The 21,884-nt window shown below is 42.6% G+C and overlaps 3 protein-coding genes across 3 annotated transcripts in view; 1 reads left to right on the forward strand and 2 right to left on the reverse strand.

The window, feature by feature from the left end:
* Nucleotides 1-412: 412 nt before the first annotated feature.
* On the forward strand, nt 413-5,123 carry edem1 (ER degradation enhancer, mannosidase alpha-like 1). The gene is made up of 12 exons (XM_068742784.1): nt 413-888; nt 1,464-1,536; nt 1,992-2,095; nt 2,510-2,681; nt 2,785-2,968; nt 3,059-3,233; nt 3,539-3,659; nt 3,731-3,901; nt 3,982-4,055; nt 4,149-4,245; nt 4,783-4,965; nt 5,034-5,123. Exons 1-12 carry the CDS (start codon nt 413-415, stop codon nt 5,121-5,123), a joined length of 1,920 nt encoding a protein of 639 aa, XP_068598885.1.
* Nucleotides 5,124-7,994: 2,871 nt separating this feature from the next.
* On the reverse strand, nt 7,995-10,454 carry gnat1 (guanine nucleotide binding protein (G protein), alpha transducing activity polypeptide 1). Its single transcript, XM_068742237.1, has 8 exons — nt 10,349-10,454; nt 9,418-9,460; nt 9,186-9,327; nt 8,943-9,100; nt 8,725-8,853; nt 8,499-8,628; nt 8,268-8,421; nt 7,995-8,185 (listed from the first exon to the last, which is right to left on the reverse strand). Exons 1-8 carry the CDS (start codon nt 10,452-10,454, stop codon nt 7,995-7,997), a joined length of 1,053 nt encoding a protein of 350 aa, XP_068598338.1.
* A 3,174-nt stretch (nt 10,455-13,628) lies between these two features.
* Nucleotides 13,629-21,884, reverse strand: part of LOC137898226 (semaphorin-3F-like) — a 39,260-nt gene continuing 31,004 nt past the window's right edge. Inside the window, exons 9-18 of the mRNA XM_068742236.1 lie at nt 20,438-20,552; nt 16,723-16,792; nt 15,843-15,987; nt 15,458-15,680; nt 15,166-15,254; nt 15,029-15,070; nt 14,660-14,817; nt 14,437-14,504; nt 14,169-14,302; nt 13,629-14,057 (exon numbers count right to left, since the gene is read on the reverse strand). Coding sequence (XP_068598337.1) covers nt 13,629-14,057; nt 14,169-14,302; nt 14,437-14,504; nt 14,660-14,817; nt 15,029-15,070; nt 15,166-15,254; nt 15,458-15,680; nt 15,843-15,987; nt 16,723-16,792; nt 20,438-20,552 — 1,473 coding nt within the window. The remainder of the gene's footprint in view (nt 14,058-14,168; nt 14,303-14,436; nt 14,505-14,659; nt 14,818-15,028; nt 15,071-15,165; nt 15,255-15,457; nt 15,681-15,842; nt 15,988-16,722; nt 16,793-20,437; nt 20,553-21,884) is intronic.

Raw genomic sequence — 21,884 nt, forward strand, 5'->3', positions numbered from 1 at the left:
ATGATAATTAAATGTCTCATATATATGTAGTATCACGTGTATCTATTAGTTACAGCCTTTCAAACATTAAATCTATTGTGATTCGAACCACATCATGTCCTGTCTCGGTTCAAACCCCGTGTCTGTATCGAGAAGTCAGATAAAGACACGTCAGAAATGCCTGACGAGCTTGTGTAAGATTGGACGCTTCGTAAGCCAATCACTGGGCGCATAAGTTCCCGTGTTCAGTGACGACACCAAAGTAGGGCCAATCAGAGCTCAGGAGCGATCTATTGACAGGAAGTGTGTGAAACGGACTTACCGAAAGCTTTTTGGTTGTCGTTTAGCTGCAGAAGCCGGATTTTTGGGTTTACTCGCTCCTCACAGGTGTGTAAACTTAAACGATGAGTTTTAAGACCGTCCCTGATCAAAGATGCAATGGAGGTCAATAGTTGTTGGTCTGGTCGTTCTGAGAATCTCCCTCGGCTGTGTGCTGTGGCTAGCCTTCGGACTCGGACCTAATGTTAGTTGGGGGTTCAATTTCCCTCTCAGTTTCAGTTTGCGCAAACTAGACTTGTTATTCCGAGATGAAAATACATCGAACAAGGCGGGTAACTCGTGGTCCCAGCGAATCAAATCACACGGCCACAAATACGAAGCGATGCCGAGGAGCTGCACGAGGGTCGGAGAGGAGTCGCTCCGGAGATCCTACCTGAGCCTCTTCGACGGCGACAAGGACGAGTACGTCCGCAGATACAGCTCGTTCCCGGACGCACTGAGGTCGGAAATGAAGGCCATGGCCAAAGAAATGTTTTATTTTGGATATGACAACTACATGAAATATGCTTTTCCCGAAGACGAGCTCAACCCCATTGACTGTCAAGGGAGGGGACCGGACGTGCAGAACCCGTGAGTCACTCACGCACGCACGTCTGTGTGTGTTTACATGCCTTCTGAAATCACTGGAGCCATCGCCTTGTTCTCAGATGTGTAGCTGCTGAGGCTGTTTCATGTCGCACCTTTTGGAGTGAATAAATAATACAATCGGTGCGAAACAGGCGCCCCAGCAAAGCGTTCGATCTGCTGATTCAATTACCGGTAATCACTTTTTGTGAGCGGATGAAATGACAGAAGATCCATCAGATTGTGACGTCTCCACACTTCTTATTTGGAATGACCAGAATGTAAAAATGATGCACACATATTTCCATTGTAAGATGACGAGAATGCAATTGAATGTTCTAATTAGAATAAATTGGGGCTCGTAAAGATTTTGGTTTAAAAGCAGCCTTGAAGTGATCAAGTAATTAGCCTCACATTTAATAACGATATGCCGATAAAAATCAGAGGTTGATCTGCTAAATCATTCAGTCTGTGCAAACACCAGCCCGAATCCAACACCAAAGGCGGCCTGATTTGCCATCTGTTAAGAATTTCTCCCTCTTTGCATCAACGCTGAGTTTATTTCTCTGCTTTCATTCCAGGTCAAACATCAACATCAACGACGTCTTGGGGAACTATTCCCTTACGTTGGTTGACACCTTAGACACCCTACTGGTAAGTTGATTTGGTTTAGCTTTTATTTAATGGTACAATATGTGTGACTAGTGCCTCCTTTCTTGTGATTATTACATGCAACTTTGGAATAGCAAATGCCAAACTTTGAGTAAGGTTTACGACAAGACTTTGCCTCCTGATTAATATCGGCATTTGGCATTTTTTTTCCATTTCTAAAATGTGTTGAACAGCATTATTTATTTCCAAAGGTAGAAAATGTGAGTTTTTTTTTTCTCCCTCAAATGGTCTCATCATTTTGTCATTCATTTGGGCGCGTAGTGGTTCGTCTTTCCTTTGTTGTAAATTGTGTGTTTCTACCACAACCGATCTCAACACCTAGAATCCCTCCAGCCTGTTTAAATTGAAGGTGTCTCTGAGCCTATAATAATCTATTATTGTGATTAAAATAGCTGCTGATACATTGTGCGGTTACTTATCATTGTCTGTCTCTGCAGGTGCTTGGCAATGTCACAGAATTTCACAAAGCTGTCAAACTGGTTATAGATACTGTATCTTTTGACAAAGACTCGACTGTGCAAGTGTTCGAGGCGAACATCAGGTACAGAAGTGGCGATTTGTAAAGTTATTCTAATGAATGAGTTGCTCAGTATGGATATAACAACTTCTCAGGCTGAATTCAGACGAGTATTAAAATGGTTTAAATAAACGGTTTCCTTTCTAATACTCATTTGATTTTGATATAGATTTCAATCAACAAACAACACAAATCTTCTATTCATTTCATAATAGATACCAAAGTACACGTCTTTTAATACTTATAATTACTCTCACGTTATTTGATCCAGAGACCCTTTTTCTTTTTTTTTAAACACAGGATGAGTTTCGTTAATTCATAACATTAACTGGAAAGCACCTCAGAGATTCCTCCAGTATTCCTCCGTCTATACTGTTGTTATTGTCTTGCTGTTTCATCATTAAACTCGTGTTTACGTTTTTTTGTTTTTCTCTAAAGGATATTGGGAAGCCTTATATCATCTCACATCCTGCTAACGGATCCAAAACATCCCTTTGGTAAGGTGGACTTTGAAGATTACGATAATGAACTGCTTCACTTAGCTCATGACTTGGCTGTCCGCTTGCTGCCCGCCTTTGAGAACACCAGCACGGGCATCCCTTACCCACGGGTGAGCGAACCTGCCCACAGAATGAAGGGACTCTTCTTATACACTTACGCTTGAAAGCATGAAACGACACTCAGCATATTTCTGACTTCTATCTGAAATACAGGTGAACCTGAAGACGGGAGTTCCTGCTGATAGCATCAATGAGACCTGTACTGCTGGCGCTGGGTCCCTCCTGGTAGAATTTGGCATTTTGAGTCGCTTGATTGGCGATTCCACCTTCGAGTGGGTCGCAAGACGAGCTGTCAGAGCTCTGTGGAGCCTGAGGAACAACGAAACCGGTCTGCTAGGTACAGGCTAGTTAATTCTACAGCAAGTGAGCGTGACACTGGGAATGATCATGACATTTAAAGCGACTTTCTTTCTGTATTTATCCTCAGGTAATGTAGTGAATATTCAAACAGGTCAGTGGGTTGACAAACAGAGTGGCCTGGGAGCCGGAATGGACTCGTTTTATGAGTATCTGCTCAAATCGTACATCCTTTTCGGCGAGAATGAGGACTACGGGATGTTCCAAGCTGCGTATGAGAGCATTCAGAATCACATGAGACGAGGGTGAGTGCCACGCTGAAAAGCATTCCGCTCCAGCACGTGTGAGAGCAACTAAGTTGCGTTGGCAGCATTAGAGAACTTGACGCGTGGTTGTACCTGCAGCGCGAAACGGTCGCCTCCATTTAGACGAGTCTCTGTCTGGGAGATGCAATGAAACCGCCGACAACATCTGGCGTTCTGTTTCTACATTCAAACTCTGCCACACAGTAACACTGACAATACCAAGGGACATAACCGTCGCCATGCATCTGCCGACGGTTATGAAACTATATTTCATGAAACTATATTTTTGCCTCTGTTTTTTCCAGGAGAGAGTCGTGCAACGAAGGAGAGGGGGACCCGCCTCTCTATGTGAATGTGAACATGTTCAGCGGGGAGGTAATGAACACCTGGATCGATTCCCTTCAGGCCTTCTTTCCGGGGCTGCAGGTGAGATGATGCACTTTCACCTTTTGACCAATGCGATGATCTTCAACTGAAGGTTGATTTTTGTGTACAAGGTGCTGAATGGGGATATAGATAATGCAATCTGCTTGCATGCCTTCTACTATGCCATCTGGAAGCGGTTTGGGGCTTTGCCAGAGAGATTCAACTGGCAGCTCCAGGCTCCTGATGTCCCGTTCTACCCTTTAAGACCAGAGCTGGTGGAATCGACCTATCTGCTGTACCAGGTAATGGTCTGGGCTGTCATGAGATCTCATCTTCATTCGTGGTTTGCATCATGTGATATTTGTGATCTTTGGCCCTGCAGGCGACCAAAAATCCTTTTTATTTGCACGTTGGAATGGATATTCTTCAGAGCCTTGAAAAAAATGCCAAAGTCAGGTGTGGATAATTTCCTGTGTAACTTTTTGCAGATTTTTTTTTTTTTTACAATGCTTGATATGCTTACTTTAAGTCCAGCTGTGCCATTTATAGATGTGGTTATGCAACTCTCCACCATGTTGTGGACAAATCCAAAGAGGACCGCATGGAGAGTTTCTTCCTCAGTGAGACATGCAAATACCTTTATCTGGTAAGTTGGACGTGTCAGAGGGATGTAACTACGCTGTGGCGCTCACGGCATGGTCTGAGACATTATAATACTTAACGTGTTGTAGGCTGTCAAAAGTTTTGATCACATAATATGATAAAATAGACTGAATAATATATTTCCACAGATTGAAATGTTTATTTACCTGGTAAGATCTTTTTTTTAAAGAGTAGTTGAGGGGGCAGTGGGTAGTGCTGTTGCCTAATGGCAGGAAAGGCCCTTGTTCAAACACATCCACCTAAGGCTCTTATGTGTGACATTTGTCATGTGAATTTCGTATAATCAGCCGAAGACGGGACGATTACTGACCCGGACATTTTAAAATCACAATGATATGAAAAAGACAAAGAAATAAAAAAAAACTGGAAGCAAGTATTTTATTTATTTATTATTAATTGCATGTTATTTTTGATTACGTGGGTGTCACACAGCCATAATCAGAATAAAGCCAGGTCCACTTTTGAGTGGACTCTCTCTCCAGCCTGTCAATTCACCAGGATTGTCTGTCTTGCATTGCAGCTGTTTGACGAGGACAACCCGCTACATAAATCCGATAACAAGTACATCTTCACCACTGAAGGACACGTTGTGCCGACGGACAGGCGCTTCAGGGAGAAACAGTGGAGTGACTTGCTTCCTTGTGAAGAGGTGCTGACGGAAGGAGCGCCAAATCGCAGGCCTCCTCCTAACAACATCAGCAACGTGAGGCCCAGCCAATCATGTGTCGCTGTTCTCTGTCTCCTACATACTACTATCTGTTATTTCTGCAGTGTAACAGGTTCCCAGAGGAGCGACGGCACGCTCTGCCACTGAAGAGCGTGTACATGAGGCAGATCGATCACATGGTGGGTCTTTTCTGAGCAAGACACGGTGGCACCAACGCGAAGAAAAGACACCTTCAGCTCAGTATCCCCCTCAGGTGCAAATCCACGCTCCTGCTGCTCAGGATTCAGCCAAGAGTCTTAATGCAAAATGGTGAACCTGAGAGAGTCTCTCAATCACTGGCTGCATTTCAATGAATGACTTCTCTCGGGAAGAATCAGGAATCGCACAGATATTGTGCATGTGACTTAAGAACTCCCCGATCAAGCAAAAAGTCTTTCTTGCGATGTTAGTTCAGATGTGTGTGTGTGTGTACTTGAAATTTGAGATCATATGAGTGAACCACAATGTGTCTGGGAGCAGTGCCATTGAACTACACACAGGTAAAAGGCCTAGCCTATGAAACCCTCAGACCATTTCTGTGAACATAATGATTAGTGCCTCTTTGCTGTTGATTCTCCACAAAAGGGCTGAACATTAACAGAACGTGCGTAAAGTGCCTTCAGCTGTTCTTCCTCTTTCTGAATGCTGTCCAGTGCAAATTACTAGAATCTAATAATGTCAAGTATTTTCGGAGGCCACTGTTGATTTTGCACAATAGATGTCATTCCATGTGTAAATATATTTTTTTAGACATGGTGAAGCAAGCCATAACGCGCTTTCTTTTAAAGTTAATGACTGAAAATGCCTTTTGTTTCCATCCCTTCCTGGCCCGACTTAGTTCGCAGTACATAAGTGTGTAGAGCCGACAGGAAGCGTCACTTACTCTGTTTTTATATTGCACGTAAGCTTATTGACCAATTTTGGGAACTCAGGGTTCAGAGGAAGCAAAATAAAACTAAGGAATGCTTTTAATAAGTAATTTCGACACTTACAAATGTTTTTATATGAGTTTTAAGGGCCGCTGCACTAAAGTGCAGTGCAGTTGTGCTGTGAATATTCATAGTTGTTCCACGCAGACAGACAGGTCCACAATGTCACCATAACTGATGTTTCAGATGGACTTTTTTCAGCGATCATCCGGAGCATATAAAGCTCAGAAGATCCACAGGCCGCATTGTTTGGTTACAACACAACGCCAGCGTCTTCTCCGTCTTTGGGGGACAGCAAAAGTGCCATCTAAATCTGAGCCGATTTTTCTCGCATTGCCTTTTTAAGTTTGATCATGTTGAAATGCACTTCTTGATTTTTCTGTTGAGGGCTGCCTAATCAGTGTGATGCCGCTCGATACCAGCCTCAGACCAAATAAATCCACAACAAATGATGTGTGAGTGTGAGAAGAACACAGATCCAAAAGTCTGTTTTTTTTAGAAAATGCAGACAAAAGTACAAATCCTGCAGGACAGTCACATTGTCATGCATAAATTTGACTTATGATGTTTATTGTGATGCAGCAGTAGTATTAGTAGTAGTAGTAGTAGAAGTAATAGCTGATCAGAACGTAAAGTCAAATGCATTGGAATTTATCTCGGTCTATATAAAGAGAGGCAACAGGCGGAATCGGCTGGTCTGGCTTTGTACAGAGGGCCTACCAACATCTCTAAGCTCATTAATATGAGTTTAGTAAAATATAATATGTTAATTTATGGGATTTAGGGCTTATTTTAAGCAGATCTTTTATTTGGACAGAGCCAGTTCAGCGGTTAAACCCTGCTACCAATGTTTGCAAAGCTACATCGCTAACCAGGTGTTGGCGGCAGCTTGATGGTTGCCTAACGGCGTGGATGTGGATTTGGTATCCATTAATCAAACTAACAAGAAGGTCAAATGTGTTTGCAAAAAGATAGATTCTCCTCCTACAGTCTGAAAGTTTAAAGCTCTTGTGTCTGTGTTCAGCGTGACGATACTCGGTTCCCTGCCAGACGAGTAAAGACATGAGGAATATTCACATGTAAGAATTGATCTTACATTTTAAAGTTAGCCAAACTTACCAGCTGATTATCAAAATAGCATGTGAGTAATATAATATAACTGGTTCAATATTCAATTCGCCGAAAGATGTCTGGGTTCACAATTCGAGCAAAGCAACCGGAAATGTTCTGTGAAATGAATAAATGACTATGAACAACAAAGTGCTGTGTCAGTTTTTAATTGTGAAAAATAGAAAGCTACTCACTTTTCTACAGAAGCTTTAATAGGTTACATCAAAGTTTAGAATTACAGCGTTATGTTCAGGACTCCAAAGCCTGTAGGTTCACTTTAAATATATTACAGCTACCACTTTCATTGATCCACATGGCATCTCCACACTTCCTGAACTATTTTAATTATATACACTGGCCTTTTTCTAATGCTTGCCTTAGAATGAAGGTTTGGATGACGTTTAATAACATACAGATAACACTATCTGTGCTCAAGCCCTTTGTAAAGACAAGTCTTTAATGGAAGTTTTGGTGCATCTGCGGGTTGCAAGTGACCCTTTGTTTGAATTTGAGCTCTGTGCTAAGCATTTATTGACGCATCCAGCGGATGCCTGACAATTATCATTAATGCTTGTCAGAATTAGTCACTTTATGCCGACGGAAGCTTTTTTTGTCTTCGCTATGTTTTGCGTCTCTTCAAAGATGGCTTCTAAAGTGAGATCCACTAAGATTCAACTGATCTGAAATCTGCGCAGGATTTTCTGACTGAAGAGTGTTTTTCTGATTTCAGTTGACTCGTATTCTTTTGGATACATTTTCATTTCTGTGTGTTGCACATTCGTCAGTCTGGGGGGACAGTTTAATCTCCATTTGATCCTCAGTTTGAGTTTGGAAGAGGCTGTGGATCGTGGCAGGGCTACAACATCACCCTGTAGGACAGAAAGTCACACTTAATATGTTGGTCCAAAACAAAACCTTGAATTTTGAATCATCGTGAGGATACTGCGTAAACTTCACGCACTCTGTCAGCGTGTCTCAGCACGACTCTTAGAAGAGTCCACAATCCTTCAGGTTTTCTTTGATGATGATGTCGGTTACGGCGTCAAACACAAACTTCACGTTCTCTGTGTCTGTCGCGCAGGTCATGTGAGAGTAGATCTCTTTGATATCTCGACGCAAGTTCAGGTCCAAGAACTGGATTTTGATGTAGTTGCCAGCGTCTTCGTATGTATTGGGGCCTTAAAGGAATGATATCAGGACAAAGGGCATCATGCAACTGCCTTAGAGTCTGCAACTGACAACAACTTGCGATTGTCTCACCGTCGTAGTCGGGGAAGCACATGCTGAGATGAGCTTTCTTGATCTTCTCAACGAACACGTCTTTCTTGTTGAGAAAGAGCACAATGGAAGTGGCTGCGAAGTAGCGGTGGTTGCAAATGCTGTTGAACAAGTGCAGACTTTCGTGCATTCGATTCTGAAAGAAAGAGTTTTACTAAGTGTAAAGTTGGTTTAAAAAGAAAATCAACTGTGGAATGTGAGTGCTGTCATTACCACTTCATCGTCCTCTACCAGCACCATGTCATAGGCGCTCAAAGCGGCGATGAAGATGATGCAGGTCACGCCTTCAAAGCAGTGGATCCATTTCTTCCTCTCTGACCTCTGGCCGCCCACATCAAACATTCTGCATGGAGTCATGCTTTCTTTATTACGAAGCACGGTGGGCGCACTGGTGGCGAGTTACCGGCGCTGTCGTTTCAGAAATGAGGAGCACGTTCACCTGAAGTGAAGATCTTTGAAGGAAAACTGAGTCTCGATGATGCCGGTGGTCTTCACTCGAGATCGCAGCACATCCTGCTCCGTGGGCACGTAGCCTGGCAGGACAAGTCGCTCCAAGTCATTCAGGTAACTGGGGGGGGGGGGGGGGGATAAAATGTACTAAGAAACAAAAGATTGAAAGAAGATATGGAACCTTTCTCAGCTGGGGTGTTGACTTACTATCCGGCGGAGTCGTTGAGTTGGTACTCCGAGGCCCTGTCAAAGCAGGCCTGAATGCCAGAGTCCTTCCACAGGCGTAAAATGATGTCTGACATCTCTTTCGGCATGGTGCCTTCCTCAATGGTGTCTGCGAGGTGCGTGAGCTTCCTTGCATCATCCTGTGGAGCAGGCACAGAAGGGGACGTTCAGTAGTCTGTCACAAACCTGGACCTAAACGCACACGAAGCACTCAGCTGCGTCTACCTGCTGGTCAGAGTGGCCGTAGCTCATGTTGAATGTGTTCATGGCCTTCACAATGGCCATCATGGATTGCAGGGTGTTGCTGTAGATGATGGTGATGAACTCCAAACATTCTTCGCGCGAGTAACCATCTTTGTGGATAATTCTGAGGAGCACATACAGCGTTGTTACGTTGATTTACAGACAAGTAGAGAAGACACGAGGCGCTGCTGAGGGCAAAGTCAGATCATCTCACTTCATCTGTTTGACGATTGTGCTTTTTCCGGATTCTCCAGCACCTAAGTGAATAAAGAAAAACATTTTTTACAAATAATTTATTAGTAATTAATTCTCAGTGTCCTTAATGGTTTGCCGGAAAGAAAACATGTTTCTTTAATGTTGGAGGAGAGTGACCCAGACGCACTCATCTGGTGGAGAATCCCTGCAGGTTATAATGCCTCTTAATTCTAGTCTAATCTTGTTCAACGCTGATGTCAGGGGGAATTCTTCCTGCCCTGACCTACATAGTCATGAGGAGAAGAAGAGTATGATGCATAAACTATAACAGACATTCAGAGCAAATTACTCCTGACTGTACTCTGCTTTTTAATCCAACATGGTTAAATGGAATACATGATCAAATACATGATTTGGTGGTCCTTAAAGAACCTTAAAGATAAGCTTCCTTTTCTGATCATCTAACTTTTCTATATTTGGATTCTATTGTCACATACCCTGTTTGGGATGCCTGTGGGTGGATTAAGCCCTTTGTGTTGCAGGACTTCTAGTTTCAGGATTAACAAGGGATTGGCTTGAGTGATTAATAATTACGTTTCTGTAAATTCAATGACACAAGTTATTAGCCCTTTATTTGATTTAAATAATCTGATTATTTTATTAATAAGCAGCCCCACCCCAACTATTACATTATTTTTCAAACTTAGCAAGCGTTTTAAGCTTATTAGAACCCTAATTTAGTCAGTGAGAAGTGTTTGTGATGATATATAATATACAGCAGATTAAATATAACTTTATATACAAGCTACGATAATATCTCTTTGAAAAATACCTTCACTATTTTTCTTGTAGGCTTCAAAAATCACTTTACCGTGGAGCCTTATGGGGCCCTTAAATATGTACAACCATGATGAGGAGGTTTCCTCTGACTGCATCCAGACCGTCTTTACCTAGCAGCAGCAGCTTGACCGTTCTTGCATCCTTGTCAGCATCCTCCTTCAGCTTCTTTTCCAGCTCTCTGGAGTGTTTTTCCTCGGCACTCGCTCCAGCCCCCATCCTACTTTTCCTGTGCTTAAAAGCCACTGGCAGGAAAAAAGGAAGTAGGTCCTTTGTGATTGCTTATTTCCCAAACCGGTGATGTTACCTGTGCAGCTGATGTGTCAACTGCCTGCAGCAAAACAGTGGACGATGCTCGAGTAGTTTCCCGACTTAGGAGAGGGTTTTGGGCAACCTCTGCCCACCTGACCACAGAGGACCAATGAGGCACAAGGACAGGGATGTAGGAGAAGTGTGAGGAGAGGCAGACATACAGTTCATCAGTGTACGAGTGATCTAACCTTCAGGGGGACTTTGCTGTCCTCAGCGGAAGATGAACATCGGCTCAAGTGCTTATCTCCCTGCCTTGTTATTGGGTGCCGTTATAAGAGAGGCATGTGATGTGAAATAACTCCGATCTGAACATCTATAGCTCGAAATGAAGTTTACCAAACTAGACTCAGGACTGAAGTAGAAATGAAACCATGTGCTAGAATAAATATGGTCTCAATTGTCTTTTACTGGGACTGATCATACTCCACAACGTACAAAAATCACACCAAGTATAGCTAGTGAACCAAACAAGAAGACCCCCCCCCCCCGCCCCCACACAGCAATAACAAAAAAAAGAACATGATTCGAGATGCACTGACATTTCTTATAGGACTCATGCAGACTGAATGGTGAGCTCTGAAGTGCTTAAAGAGCTTTGTGTGCTCACCTGAGAGATCTTATTGACCTCAATCTGAAGATGATTGAGGATCCTAATCTACTCACTTTCAATTATTTATACTGCATGTATACTTCATTATAGTGTTTGTGTATGTGTGACTGAATATTGTACCGCATTTCCCCACAGCAACCTAAAAATAAAGTTGATTATTATCACTTTAACTTTAGACGTAGCTTAAACTCATGAGTGACTAAAGCCAAGGAAAATAGTGCTGTAGATCAGCAGTAGTGGAATATAACAAAGTACATTTACTAAGATACTTTTGGATTACTAGTATTGTTCTTGTGCCTTTTAGTTCACAGAAGTAAAAGATATGAACTACTAAAATATTATCCAAAATGATAGATTAAGAAGCCAAAAGGTGTTGATTTGTTAAAGAAGGTGTTCTTTCTGGTATCCAGGCTCCAATAGGAATGAAGAGCAAACATGTTATAGTCCCAAGCTGGACCCTGCAGGGAGGCGCTGGGGTGGTGGAGATGCTGAACTGGCAGCCATCAGGACAACAGCTCAGATAGAGCGACGGGAATTTTATCAGTTTAGCAGACAAATCGGGATCTGCAGATGCTACTTAGTTATATGTGGCAGTACAAATCAAGTCGACTGCAATTTAATGACATTTCTCTGCACATCATGTACTTTCCATTGAGCGTGACATTGTAGTACTGCTACGTGTAAACATAGAAAAAATATACTCATTAGTGGCAAAGAGAACGGAGCTTCCGTTATTATAAAATATAGAGCTTTATTTAATTAGTCAGCAACATGTATGAGGAAGAAAAAAGATAATTTTGTCCCAAGTCATTACAATAACATCAACTGTGCATTATATCATATATTACCTCGATCACCTCCTCGCCAACTGGAGAAAATGAAATAGATGCACATGTTTCAATATATGCACATTTGTTTGGAGAACAAGAGAGAGAAATAATAGATACACACACACAAACATAGAGAGAGAGGGAGAGAGAGGGAGAGAGAGAGAGAGAGAGGGAGACAGAGAGAGAGAGAGAGAGGTGATTTAAAATGACGATCTGCTCTTTCATTTCCCTCCAATAACAGTTTGAAGCACATCTTTCCCGCACTGACAGGATTTCCATATTCCCACAACAAGGAAGACATTCACTGACACGTAACATTTGAGACAAACACCGTTTACGTACACTGTACATGCCACGCACAATGAGAAGCCACCTCTTAAAGAGTTCGGTGTATTTCTCCTCAGCTTCGGTGGCGGTTGCTCGGCTTATTTACTCTGTAGCAGTATATGAGGTCCCATCCTATTCAGTGAAAATCAGTAATGTAATAGAACTGCGCATTTTTAAAGGACTAATAATCACTTAGTGAAACTAAAGTTATCTTGAAACTGGAAGGAATGCAAACGTTCACTGGGAGCGGATGAAAACATTTGCGCATACGCTGCTCGACAAGAGTACTGTAGTGCTGACGCCACAGAATAGTTTCCTGCTTATCACGTTAACCAATCTGGTAACAGGAGGTGCTTTGTCTCTAATGTTCCTTAATAAGTCTTTTAAAAATCACAAACTGTTACACATATAGGACATTTAGCTGCCTGTTGGAATATCTTCTCAATAGGAAAAGAGAAGGCAATGTTTTATTTTCAGCTTTCGTGCCATCCAAAAAACCCTTTCATTCGGGAAGACAGCTTATCACAAAGGTCACGACTGTTCGGATACGACATTAGATGTCACACTCACATATAAACAGAAACAAACACTCGGCAGCGACTGATTTTGGATGAATTTAGGCCGGTGATGCAACTTTGTTGCTTGAGGGCAGGATGGACCTGCGGCTTCAAAGGAGAAGTCTGGCCTGCCTCTACGGGCCTTTGATTAACACGTGACTGCATGAACATGACATTTAGTCACAGCTGCAGTCTGTGAACATTTCGTTTTATGTGTTGAAAAAAAAAATCCAATCATCGTGCTATCAACAGCTTCCAGTAAAAAAAAAAAAGAGTCTGTTATGCAACACAGAAATCTGTAGTTGAGAAATTCACTGAACCAGCAGTCATGTGATCCAACATGGCCGCCTTCAACAGTTCCTTAATAAACGTTTATCGGCTTTTGTCCATGCACGGATCCTCTCAATGTCCTGGCTTGTTGTTGTTTCTCAAAAACACCAAACATAAAGATACTTTCAACACAACGTAATAAACAATAACACTAACAATAATATTATAATAACAACAATATTTGCACAGATTTATCTATTCACAAAAAAAAAAAATGTGTTATCTAGATAGGTACAAAGAATTACTTTTTACAACCTACAATAAATATTGTGTATCTTCCCCAACAGTTACATTGAAACTGTTTGCCTTGCTTGCGGTGTCTCTCTTGTTCATTATGATCATTAGATTTTTCCCCAAACATGGAGGGCTGCAGTGTGAAACGGTAGAAGGGGGGCGTTTGAGTACCGCAGGGCATGTATCCTGCTCCTCATGTCTCAGCTGGGGTCGTCAGCTCATCGTGGTGCCGACGATTGCGAGGCTTCTTCTGCTCCTTCAGCTCCTTCAGGCTCTTGGCTTTATTGTCCCCGACGCTGCCTTCTCCGAGCTGCCAGTAATCCTGGCAGTACTGGTTGATCAGGCCCATCTCTGGTTGGCTCAGGATGGTCAGCAGGTCCTTGTACTGGCCGGCGTTTGGCGTCCAGGCGCTGGACTGCAGCGGAGGCAGAGCCGGGCTGCCTGTTTCCACCAACACATTGTTCACCGTGCGACTGGAGAGGACCACGAGTTGGAGTTTGACCAGAGTGTGTTTGAAGTTTTTCTCTGTGGATGTGCACTGGTAGATGCCGCTGTCCGATGACTGCAGAGAGCGGATCAGAAGACCATGCTCTGTCTTCAGGACGCGTCCCTCGGACCGAATCTGGAAGGAAGGACGGTGAAAAGTGAACTTTTGCATAAAGTATACCAGAATTCAGTTGTTTGTCTTCCCCTGCTTCATGCTCAACAACACATGGAGATGATCTTTACTTACCTCCTTTCTCCTGTCGCTGTTTTCCTTCTGCAGGTGCCACTTGAGAGACACATGGGGAGACCTGGCCTGGCACTCCAGGAAGGTAGTGCTGCTCTCCACCCCGTACTGGACCGACTCCAGAGTGTTCTTATTAGCTAGAAAGCAAAATGTTGGACATATTTAATGCACAGGTGGATATAGCACAAACAAGGACCCCGGATATAAAATAGAATAACAAAGAAAACCCCCATTATTTCATTTGTATACTTAAACTCATTCCGATACTCACTGTTGGAGTTATAACCTCTGCACTGGCGGATTGGATTGCCGTACTTCACATCCTGCCGACGGCTCCGTCTATTTTGGTCAGATCATCAAACCAAAAACAAAAAGCTTAACTTCAACAGTGAACATTTTACTCTCGGGTGTAAGAAGGAAAAAGTTCTAAATACACATTCACACCCAAGTACTGAACATCGTGCAGGACCTTCTCACACTAACGTCATCCTCACCTCTTCTGCGAGGAGGAGTATCTGGAGCAGGATTTGCCATCCCAGGCACAGTACGGGTCTCTGGCCAGACAGCAGTCAGCACAGGCCTCCCCGTAGACGTCACAGCGATGGAGAGCCAGGTGGGTCACCCCCAAGACCGATCCCACATACAGTTGTTGCTATTTACAAAAACAGGTAAAGATGAGGAACACTTACTTTTGGTACAATTGATTATTTGAAGATAATTTTCTAGTGGAAAAAGCGCTATATAAGTGCAGTCTATTTTCATAAATGTTATATTTTGATTAAATAGCATGGAAACATTTCAGAAGTCCAACTGCTGCATTGCATTACACATTTATTTGACTATTTGTTCTCAAAGCAACCTACCCGTTTTGAAGAAATCTTCATGGTGGTAATCGGAGTGGGAATCTGCAACGATTCAGTTTACAATAACAGATTTACACAAGAAGACAATGAACAAAATTCAGAAGAAGTCAAGACAAGCAGATGAAGAATGTCCAGACCTTGAAAACCTCCACTTCCTCCAAGACCAGCTCCTCTGTCTGCAAGTCATCTCTGGGCAGGACAATCACTTTCTGGACCGAACCTCGATCTGTAAAATACAGAAGAGCAGCAACTTTAATTCAATTTCTGTAAATGCTTTGAGCTCTGGAACGCTGCACCGAAACCTCCTCGGGTTGCACTTCACCCATCCATGGCTAAGAGAATTCCCTTTATTTAATCCATCCAGACAGAATGAACACTAATGTGACTATCAGATCTGTGATCACGCTGTAATGCCGGTTTTCCACTGACCTGTGCCCAGGAAGAGCACCTCATAGTTCCCGTCAGCAGCTGCCACTTGGTCCACAGCAATCGTTGTGAACTCATAGTCCACGTTGCTTCTGACCACCAGGGGGCGCTTGTGCACTGGGTAGACGGCATTGTACATGGCAGGGTGGTTTCTCATGAAGTTGATAACCTCGTCTGGGTAATCCTTTGTGGATTTCATTTTGGGGGTGAATGTGCCTCCGGGACACTATTAAAACAAAGAAACAAATATACATATATTTGTTTTAAATCCAAAATGTACCAAACTAGTAATTTTAGTCATATTCTATTTGCAGCACAAACACGATCTTCTACAAAGATGAGGAGGCTGATATTTTCGTTGTTCATTTTTTACTGGTTGTTAACTCACAGTGCCAGGTCGTGGGTAGGGGATCTTCCCAGTGTAAGCCACCCACTGGTAGTTGGGCCCCTCCTTGTGGGCAAAAGGCCCATTGAAAACCATACGGATGTCAGCCATGGAGTAGACGCACACTGCTGAGCCTTTAAACACAGCCCTGGAGGATGGAGGGCAAGAAAGTTAGCACACAGAGGTAGCAGAAAGACAGTAATGATGAACTTTCTCCTCGAAATAATTGCTCAGGGTTGTCTCTTCTGCTGCTCATAAGAGCTACCTTCCTTCCCACATACTCGGCTGTCCTCTTGCAGGAACACACCGAAACATTATGATGTATTAACAGGCTCTCAAAACCAACTCGAGGAGAGTCAAGCAGTCTGACACACTGACATACAAACGCCCACGTAATGCAGAGAATCGCCAGGGCTCAGGCTCCCGCCGCTGTGTGGTGGGTGTACTGTGTTTGCAAGTCCTGTCTAGAGGCTCTATCATTAGCACCACATATGTTTTTATCAGCTGGGTTTAATTGTGCCAGATGCCGAAGGAGAGGATTGAAACAATAACAGTGTTTGTTTCCCAAATACATTCATCAAGACCTGTTTTATTATGAGCCAGGATGCACCTCGCCCTGCCTGTGTGCTGCCTTGTCTCGCTGGTCCCTGTGAACCTGCTCTCAAACCTGAACTAAAGAACGACAGGCTCAGTCAGTCTGTCGGAGGAGCGAGGCTCCCTCTGGGCTTCAGATTTAAAACTTTGTCATAGCACAAATGTGACACATTTCAATATCATAGAGCGCAGAAATCTGTGTGTGGCTGTGTGAAAACGAACCCAAACTGCACAAAGAAACCAAAATAAACCTTCCCACCAAACTACATGAAAGAAGTCAGTCAGTCACCCTGAAACGGAGAAGACTCCATAGATGACAGGGTTCTTGGTGTCTTGAGTTGGCTGGATATACACGTCTCCTAATAGACAAAGACAGAGCGTATATAAATGCTGTGGAGGAAAAGCACTTGGATCAGCAATAATTGAAAGACATATCAAGTAGAATATTTCTAAACGCAGCCTTTAGGTTCCCAGAATGCACAATCAACCCAGAGCAAAAACCTCCAATGAGATGGCATTCTTTTGATTAATAATAAATACATTATAATAAAATAATCACATGGAAAACTTGTGATTTTCCATCATTAGGCATAACTGGATCCAGACTGTTGTTTCCATCTAGGCTGGAAATGATCTTCTGATTGTTTCTGTGACAATGGTGTTGGCATGAACTCTGGTTTTATGGGGACGGGTAGATCTTTTTTTTTGCAGGGAGAGTTTAAGGGAGTGTCTCATGAATTGTGGTTACCAGAGCCTCAATGAGATCCTGAATCCAAAGCTGAAACTACAATTCCTTAGCTCTCAGCAGGGGATATAGATCTCTGGTGAAACATGAAACTTTTGTGAAATTGGCTTAATAGCAGCCATATGAATCCAACGGCTGTGGGGATGAGGCCGTGGTTAACCCCGCGTATCCTCTGATGCTTCATGAGAATAAGGTGAAAGGAAATATAATGATGAGGAGACCGCATGTTGATGAGAATAACAATGCAGCAATGGAAACTAGTGAAAAGAGATGAGGTAGCATATTTGAACTAGCATTGAAAAGGCAAGGTCAACAATTGTCTCATCTTTTCTTGACAGTTATCTGTGAAGACACGTAAATCTGTCTCTATAATGGATTTAGAATCATCCTCCCAAATATCGCCTGAATGAATGTGAGGTAAAAGAACAAATGCTGAGGCCCCATTCTGCTCATGTAATTGGGGAGACATGTAATGACACTGTGCTCTTGGACTTCTCATTCACATAACTTCCTTGGAAACCATTCTGACTCTACAACAATGCAAAATCAACAAAGTGTCCTTTGATCACAAGTTTGAAATCATTTCAGGGAAAGCTCTCCTTACATTCTAAGGAATGGCACTGACACGTAATGACTGCACACTGAAGCAAAAAATAATATTTGGCAAACAAAAGAGAGATTCATAATCCATCTGACGCCAGGTTGACAAGCCTCCTGGCTACAGAATGAGCGCAGTGGGAGAAAAGAAATGAATCAGCAGAGAACAAGTTGTGTCAGAACAGCGTTTGTTTCTGACGCGTCAGGCGCTCCAGGCATATTAGCAGAGAAACGTATCTGATTGCTGTAGTGTAAGCAAAGAAAGAACAAATTAAGGGGACTTAAATATGAAAGAATCCCCATTGTTTTTCTGTTGGAACACAGAAAATTGAAAAACAAATAATAAGCGACAACAAAAATATCTTTGTCTTCATATAAAGTGAGGAGTTTTGGGAATTGTGGTCCACAGTGACACAAATAAGTCATTTCAGAAAAGGCAATAAAACTTTATCACCCACACATTCGTTCACATTTTGGTCTGGTAGGCATTTTAATCTCCTTTGCATCTGTGCGTTCCCTTCCCTTTATATTGCTGCTCTCCCCTTGATACAAAAGTGGATTCTATCTTTGTTATTCTCTATGTCCCATCTGAATTTACTCCAGCGTCAGGAGTCTTCATACAACCACTCTGATGCCTCTGCTGAGCTCCATCATGACTGGAAAAACGGAATACATTTCTCCCAGCACTGTGCTTGTGGGGAGGACGACCACAGAGCTGTGGGACGTTTCACTGCACCTCAGAACTCACTATGACCTCACCACAAGTGCCCATCTGCAGGAAAACGACAACTGACCCGGTGTGCGTCGGATGAAATGCTAAACGCTGCAGCGATGCCGACAGAAGAGTGCTGTCCTGTCACTGACAGAGTGCTCTTACTGCACAACGAACATTTGCAATTTGCAAAGCCTCATCGCGGCAGGAATAAGAAATGCTGCTATATATTTAGCTCACAGCTGTGCTCGATTTTCAGCGACTGAGGTGAATTATTTAACACAGTCACTTCACATTAGCACAATTTGGATGAAAACAGAAATAAATGTACGTGCATGATGACTGTGTGAAGAACGGCAAGATCATATGCATTTCACGGCATGTTCAAGTTCATTATGGAAAATTGGAATCATTGTAAAATAATGCCGGATGTTCCCAGAATACAGTAATTACAATATATTCTAATAATTGGAATGAGAAGAAATGTCGCTCTCTTTGGACAGTATTTGTCAAAATACTGTCAAAATACAAAATAACATTGTATGTATAATAAGAAATGCGTGTCTTAAAAAAATATGTGGAGATGACAGAAAATTCTCAAAGAAATGCAAAGCATTGTCTTATCGTGTCAAAATCATTTATTTATTTGACAAAAAGTATGAAGTTCAACTGGTGACTGTTGCCCTCCAAAAAGTATCACCCATGAAAATATGAGGATTCTTCTTGTTGCTATTATCCAAATCCAAATCCAGCTTCATCATTTCATCAGCCTCCACCACCACCAGATGTTCTTCTGTCACATCCTCCCTAAAGCACTAAGGTAGACTAACTATCACATATCATCTGATTTAATGGACAGTTGCATTTGATTAAACCCGTTTCTGCAATTTTAATGAGGAAAGGTGAGAAAGCTCGCGGTAAAATGGAACTTGCAGTTTAAATCACAAGCAATCTTTAAAAATGTATCTCAATGTAAAGAATAGTAAGAATTTTATCAGACTAATTCTCAAATGTCTCCTTCAAAAACAGGTGAAAACCAGTGAAAGATCTATTGCTCATACCATTGGTCATTATCATTTCAAGGGTTCGACAAATCCCCGCATAATCCCGTCAGTCATAAGAATGACGGACAGACCAGGGTGATCCGCAGGGGGGGGGGGGTTGGAATAATGCCAGCTATTCATTACTTTGATTGCTATGAATGTGTGCGTTTGCATTTCTAACTCCACACATGTTGATGATGCTAGAAATGCTCACAGTCTTACTTTTAACTTCCAGGATGTTACCTTCAGCAGCTGTACGGATGTTCAAAGGAAAAGAGACGCCAAGCTTAACTTGTCAGCGATATTTTAATCTGAACCTGCTGGTTCCCTGGGATTCTTCCAGCATTGCTCAACATAAGAGGACATGCTGCTACAAATGCTGCTCTGCTGTGTGTGTGTGTGTGTGTCCCTCCACCAGCACAGTAAGCTGTTGGCTCACACACTGCAACAAAATCAGAGTTAATGCTGAAGGCCTCAAAACGCATAGCATCACGGTGAAAGTATGCAAAGCAAATGGATGTCAAAGTGTTAGGAGAACGTTGCAAATGAGGGAATTGTTGAGACTGAATGTGTCAACAAGGCGTCCATTTGGAGAGCTGTGCCTTGAATTGGTTTTACACGGTCATGCAGGATTTCCATCTGCTCGTGTTCCTGTCAGGTCGCATGTATTTGTTAGGTGCTTCACACTGAGCACTCCGAGCAGATGCTTAAAATGACCTCTACGTTGTGGAATATGAGCTGTAAAAATGACACAGTAATCAGTTTTTAGTTTTTTAAGTTATCTTTTACAATACAAACTCAGAGTAGCAGAGTGTAAATTACCAACATCTTGTAGACTCTGCTGAGGAGATGAAAGAACGCACCACAGAGGAGGGTCTTAAACAGGGAAATAATAATTAGAACTCACTCAGTTCATCAAAGTGCGACTCGATGCCGTCGGCACCGGGGACCGAGCAGATGAGTCGAGCTTTCAGGAACGTGCTCCACTTGTTGACCAGACAGCAGTGTCCGCCATCGTCATTCTGTGGGGGTAGAAGATGAACACCATCCAACTCCATGAGAGTCCAGTGTTAGAAATAACTGTCCACGATAATGCACTGCGTCTGCAGGTATTGGACCTGCGTGAACACTGGTTAGTTATTTCAGATTGGGCTATCTGCAAAGGGACGACTTGTCAGCTGCAACTCAAGACTTTTGAGGGAAATCAAAAGATCAGCAGAGCCGGAGTGTTTGTGGTCTTTAGTAAAAAGGTTGACATGATTTCAAAATCTTGCAGACACATTTTTTTTCTTCTTAGCAATGTTAGAGGCATTCGTAATTCTACGAGTGGTTACTCTTGTCTGCTATTTTGGTCTAGGCTGAACAACAGAATGATAACAATGAAATGTGAACAAATATTCATGATTCCCAGAGGATGAACCTGACATTAATCTTCTAGCCTTTCCTCCAGCGGCAACAGCAGGTTTACCTGATGCTGTTCAGCGTTAAATACCTCGACTGTCACAATTACATAAAAAAAAGCCTATTAGGATTCCCTTCAAGTACAATCTGACAGACTCAATCACCATTATAAAATCAAATGTGTTACTTGGAATCGGTCCACACCAGAAAACCGTTTGACAAATAATTCACAATTCTCAAACATCTTGTGAGCGCCTCACTGATTTCTGAAACAACGTACGGTAACAAATATGATGGGCTGTTTTAAAATGGAGACAATTATAGGGACAGTAAAGGTTAGACATTTTGGAGATAAGGTCACAGAGACCAGACTTCGATGGTTTGGACATGTCCAGAGGAGAGACGGGGACTATATCGGTAGAAGGATGCTGAGGATGGAACTGCTACATACATACATGGACGCAGTGAGGGAGGACGATGCAAAGGACAGGGTGAAGTAAGGAACATTGATTTGCTGTGACGACCGCTCAAGGGTCAAGCCGACAGAGAAACGAAGCAGCAGCATCATGAAGTCACTTTATTTAATCTTCCATTGACAATATAACAACGCTAAATTGAAACTAAAAACATTTGGTCCTTGTACTTTGTTACACTGAACTATGCTAGACTGTGTTTAATATCGGCAAAGTCGAAATATAGTTATCTCTATTAAAATGCCAATGCTGCCTAGCATTAGCTCAAAGCACCGCTGTACCTTGTTCGACCACACATGGCTGCAAACTCCTTGCCTTGTTTAACATTTCCTTCCTTTGGGAATGAATCCAGCAGTTACAGGAATGCCTTGAAAGACATTTGTCTGAAGTCCATATGCAGATGGTTTCAAAGTTTTGGACTCTGAGTCATTATTTGTCCATCTTTGGTGAAAAACAAAACCACCCAGGCCACACAGCACA

Source organism: Brachionichthys hirsutus, chromosome 8, assembly GCF_040956055.1.
Source record: "Brachionichthys hirsutus isolate HB-005 chromosome 8, CSIRO-AGI_Bhir_v1, whole genome shotgun sequence".
NCBI lineage: Eukaryota > Metazoa > Chordata > Actinopteri > Lophiiformes > Brachionichthyidae > Brachionichthys > Brachionichthys hirsutus.

Coding starts and splice junctions, on each gene's coding strand:
- edem1 (XM_068742784.1), top strand. CDS start 413: ATGCAATGGAGGTCAATAGTTGTTGGTCTGGTCGTTCTGAGAATCTCC. Junction 2,096..2,509: donor GTGTTCGAGGCGAACATCAG/GTACAGAAGTGG, acceptor TTTTCTCTAAAG/GATATTGGGAAGCCTTATAT. Junction 4,056..4,148: donor GAAAAAAATGCCAAAGTCAG/GTGTGGATAATT, acceptor TGCCATTTATAG/ATGTGGTTATGCAACTCTCC.
- gnat1 (XM_068742237.1), bottom strand. CDS start 10,454: ATGGGGGCTGGAGCGAGTGCCGAGGAAAAACACTCCAGAGAGCTGGAA. Junction 9,328..9,417: donor ACAATCGTCAAACAGATGAA/GTGAGATGATCT, acceptor TGTGCTCCTCAG/AATTATCCACAAAGATGGTT. Junction 8,422..8,498: donor TGGTAGAGGACGATGAAGTG/GTAATGACAGCA, acceptor TCTTTCTTTCAG/AATCGAATGCACGAAAGTCT.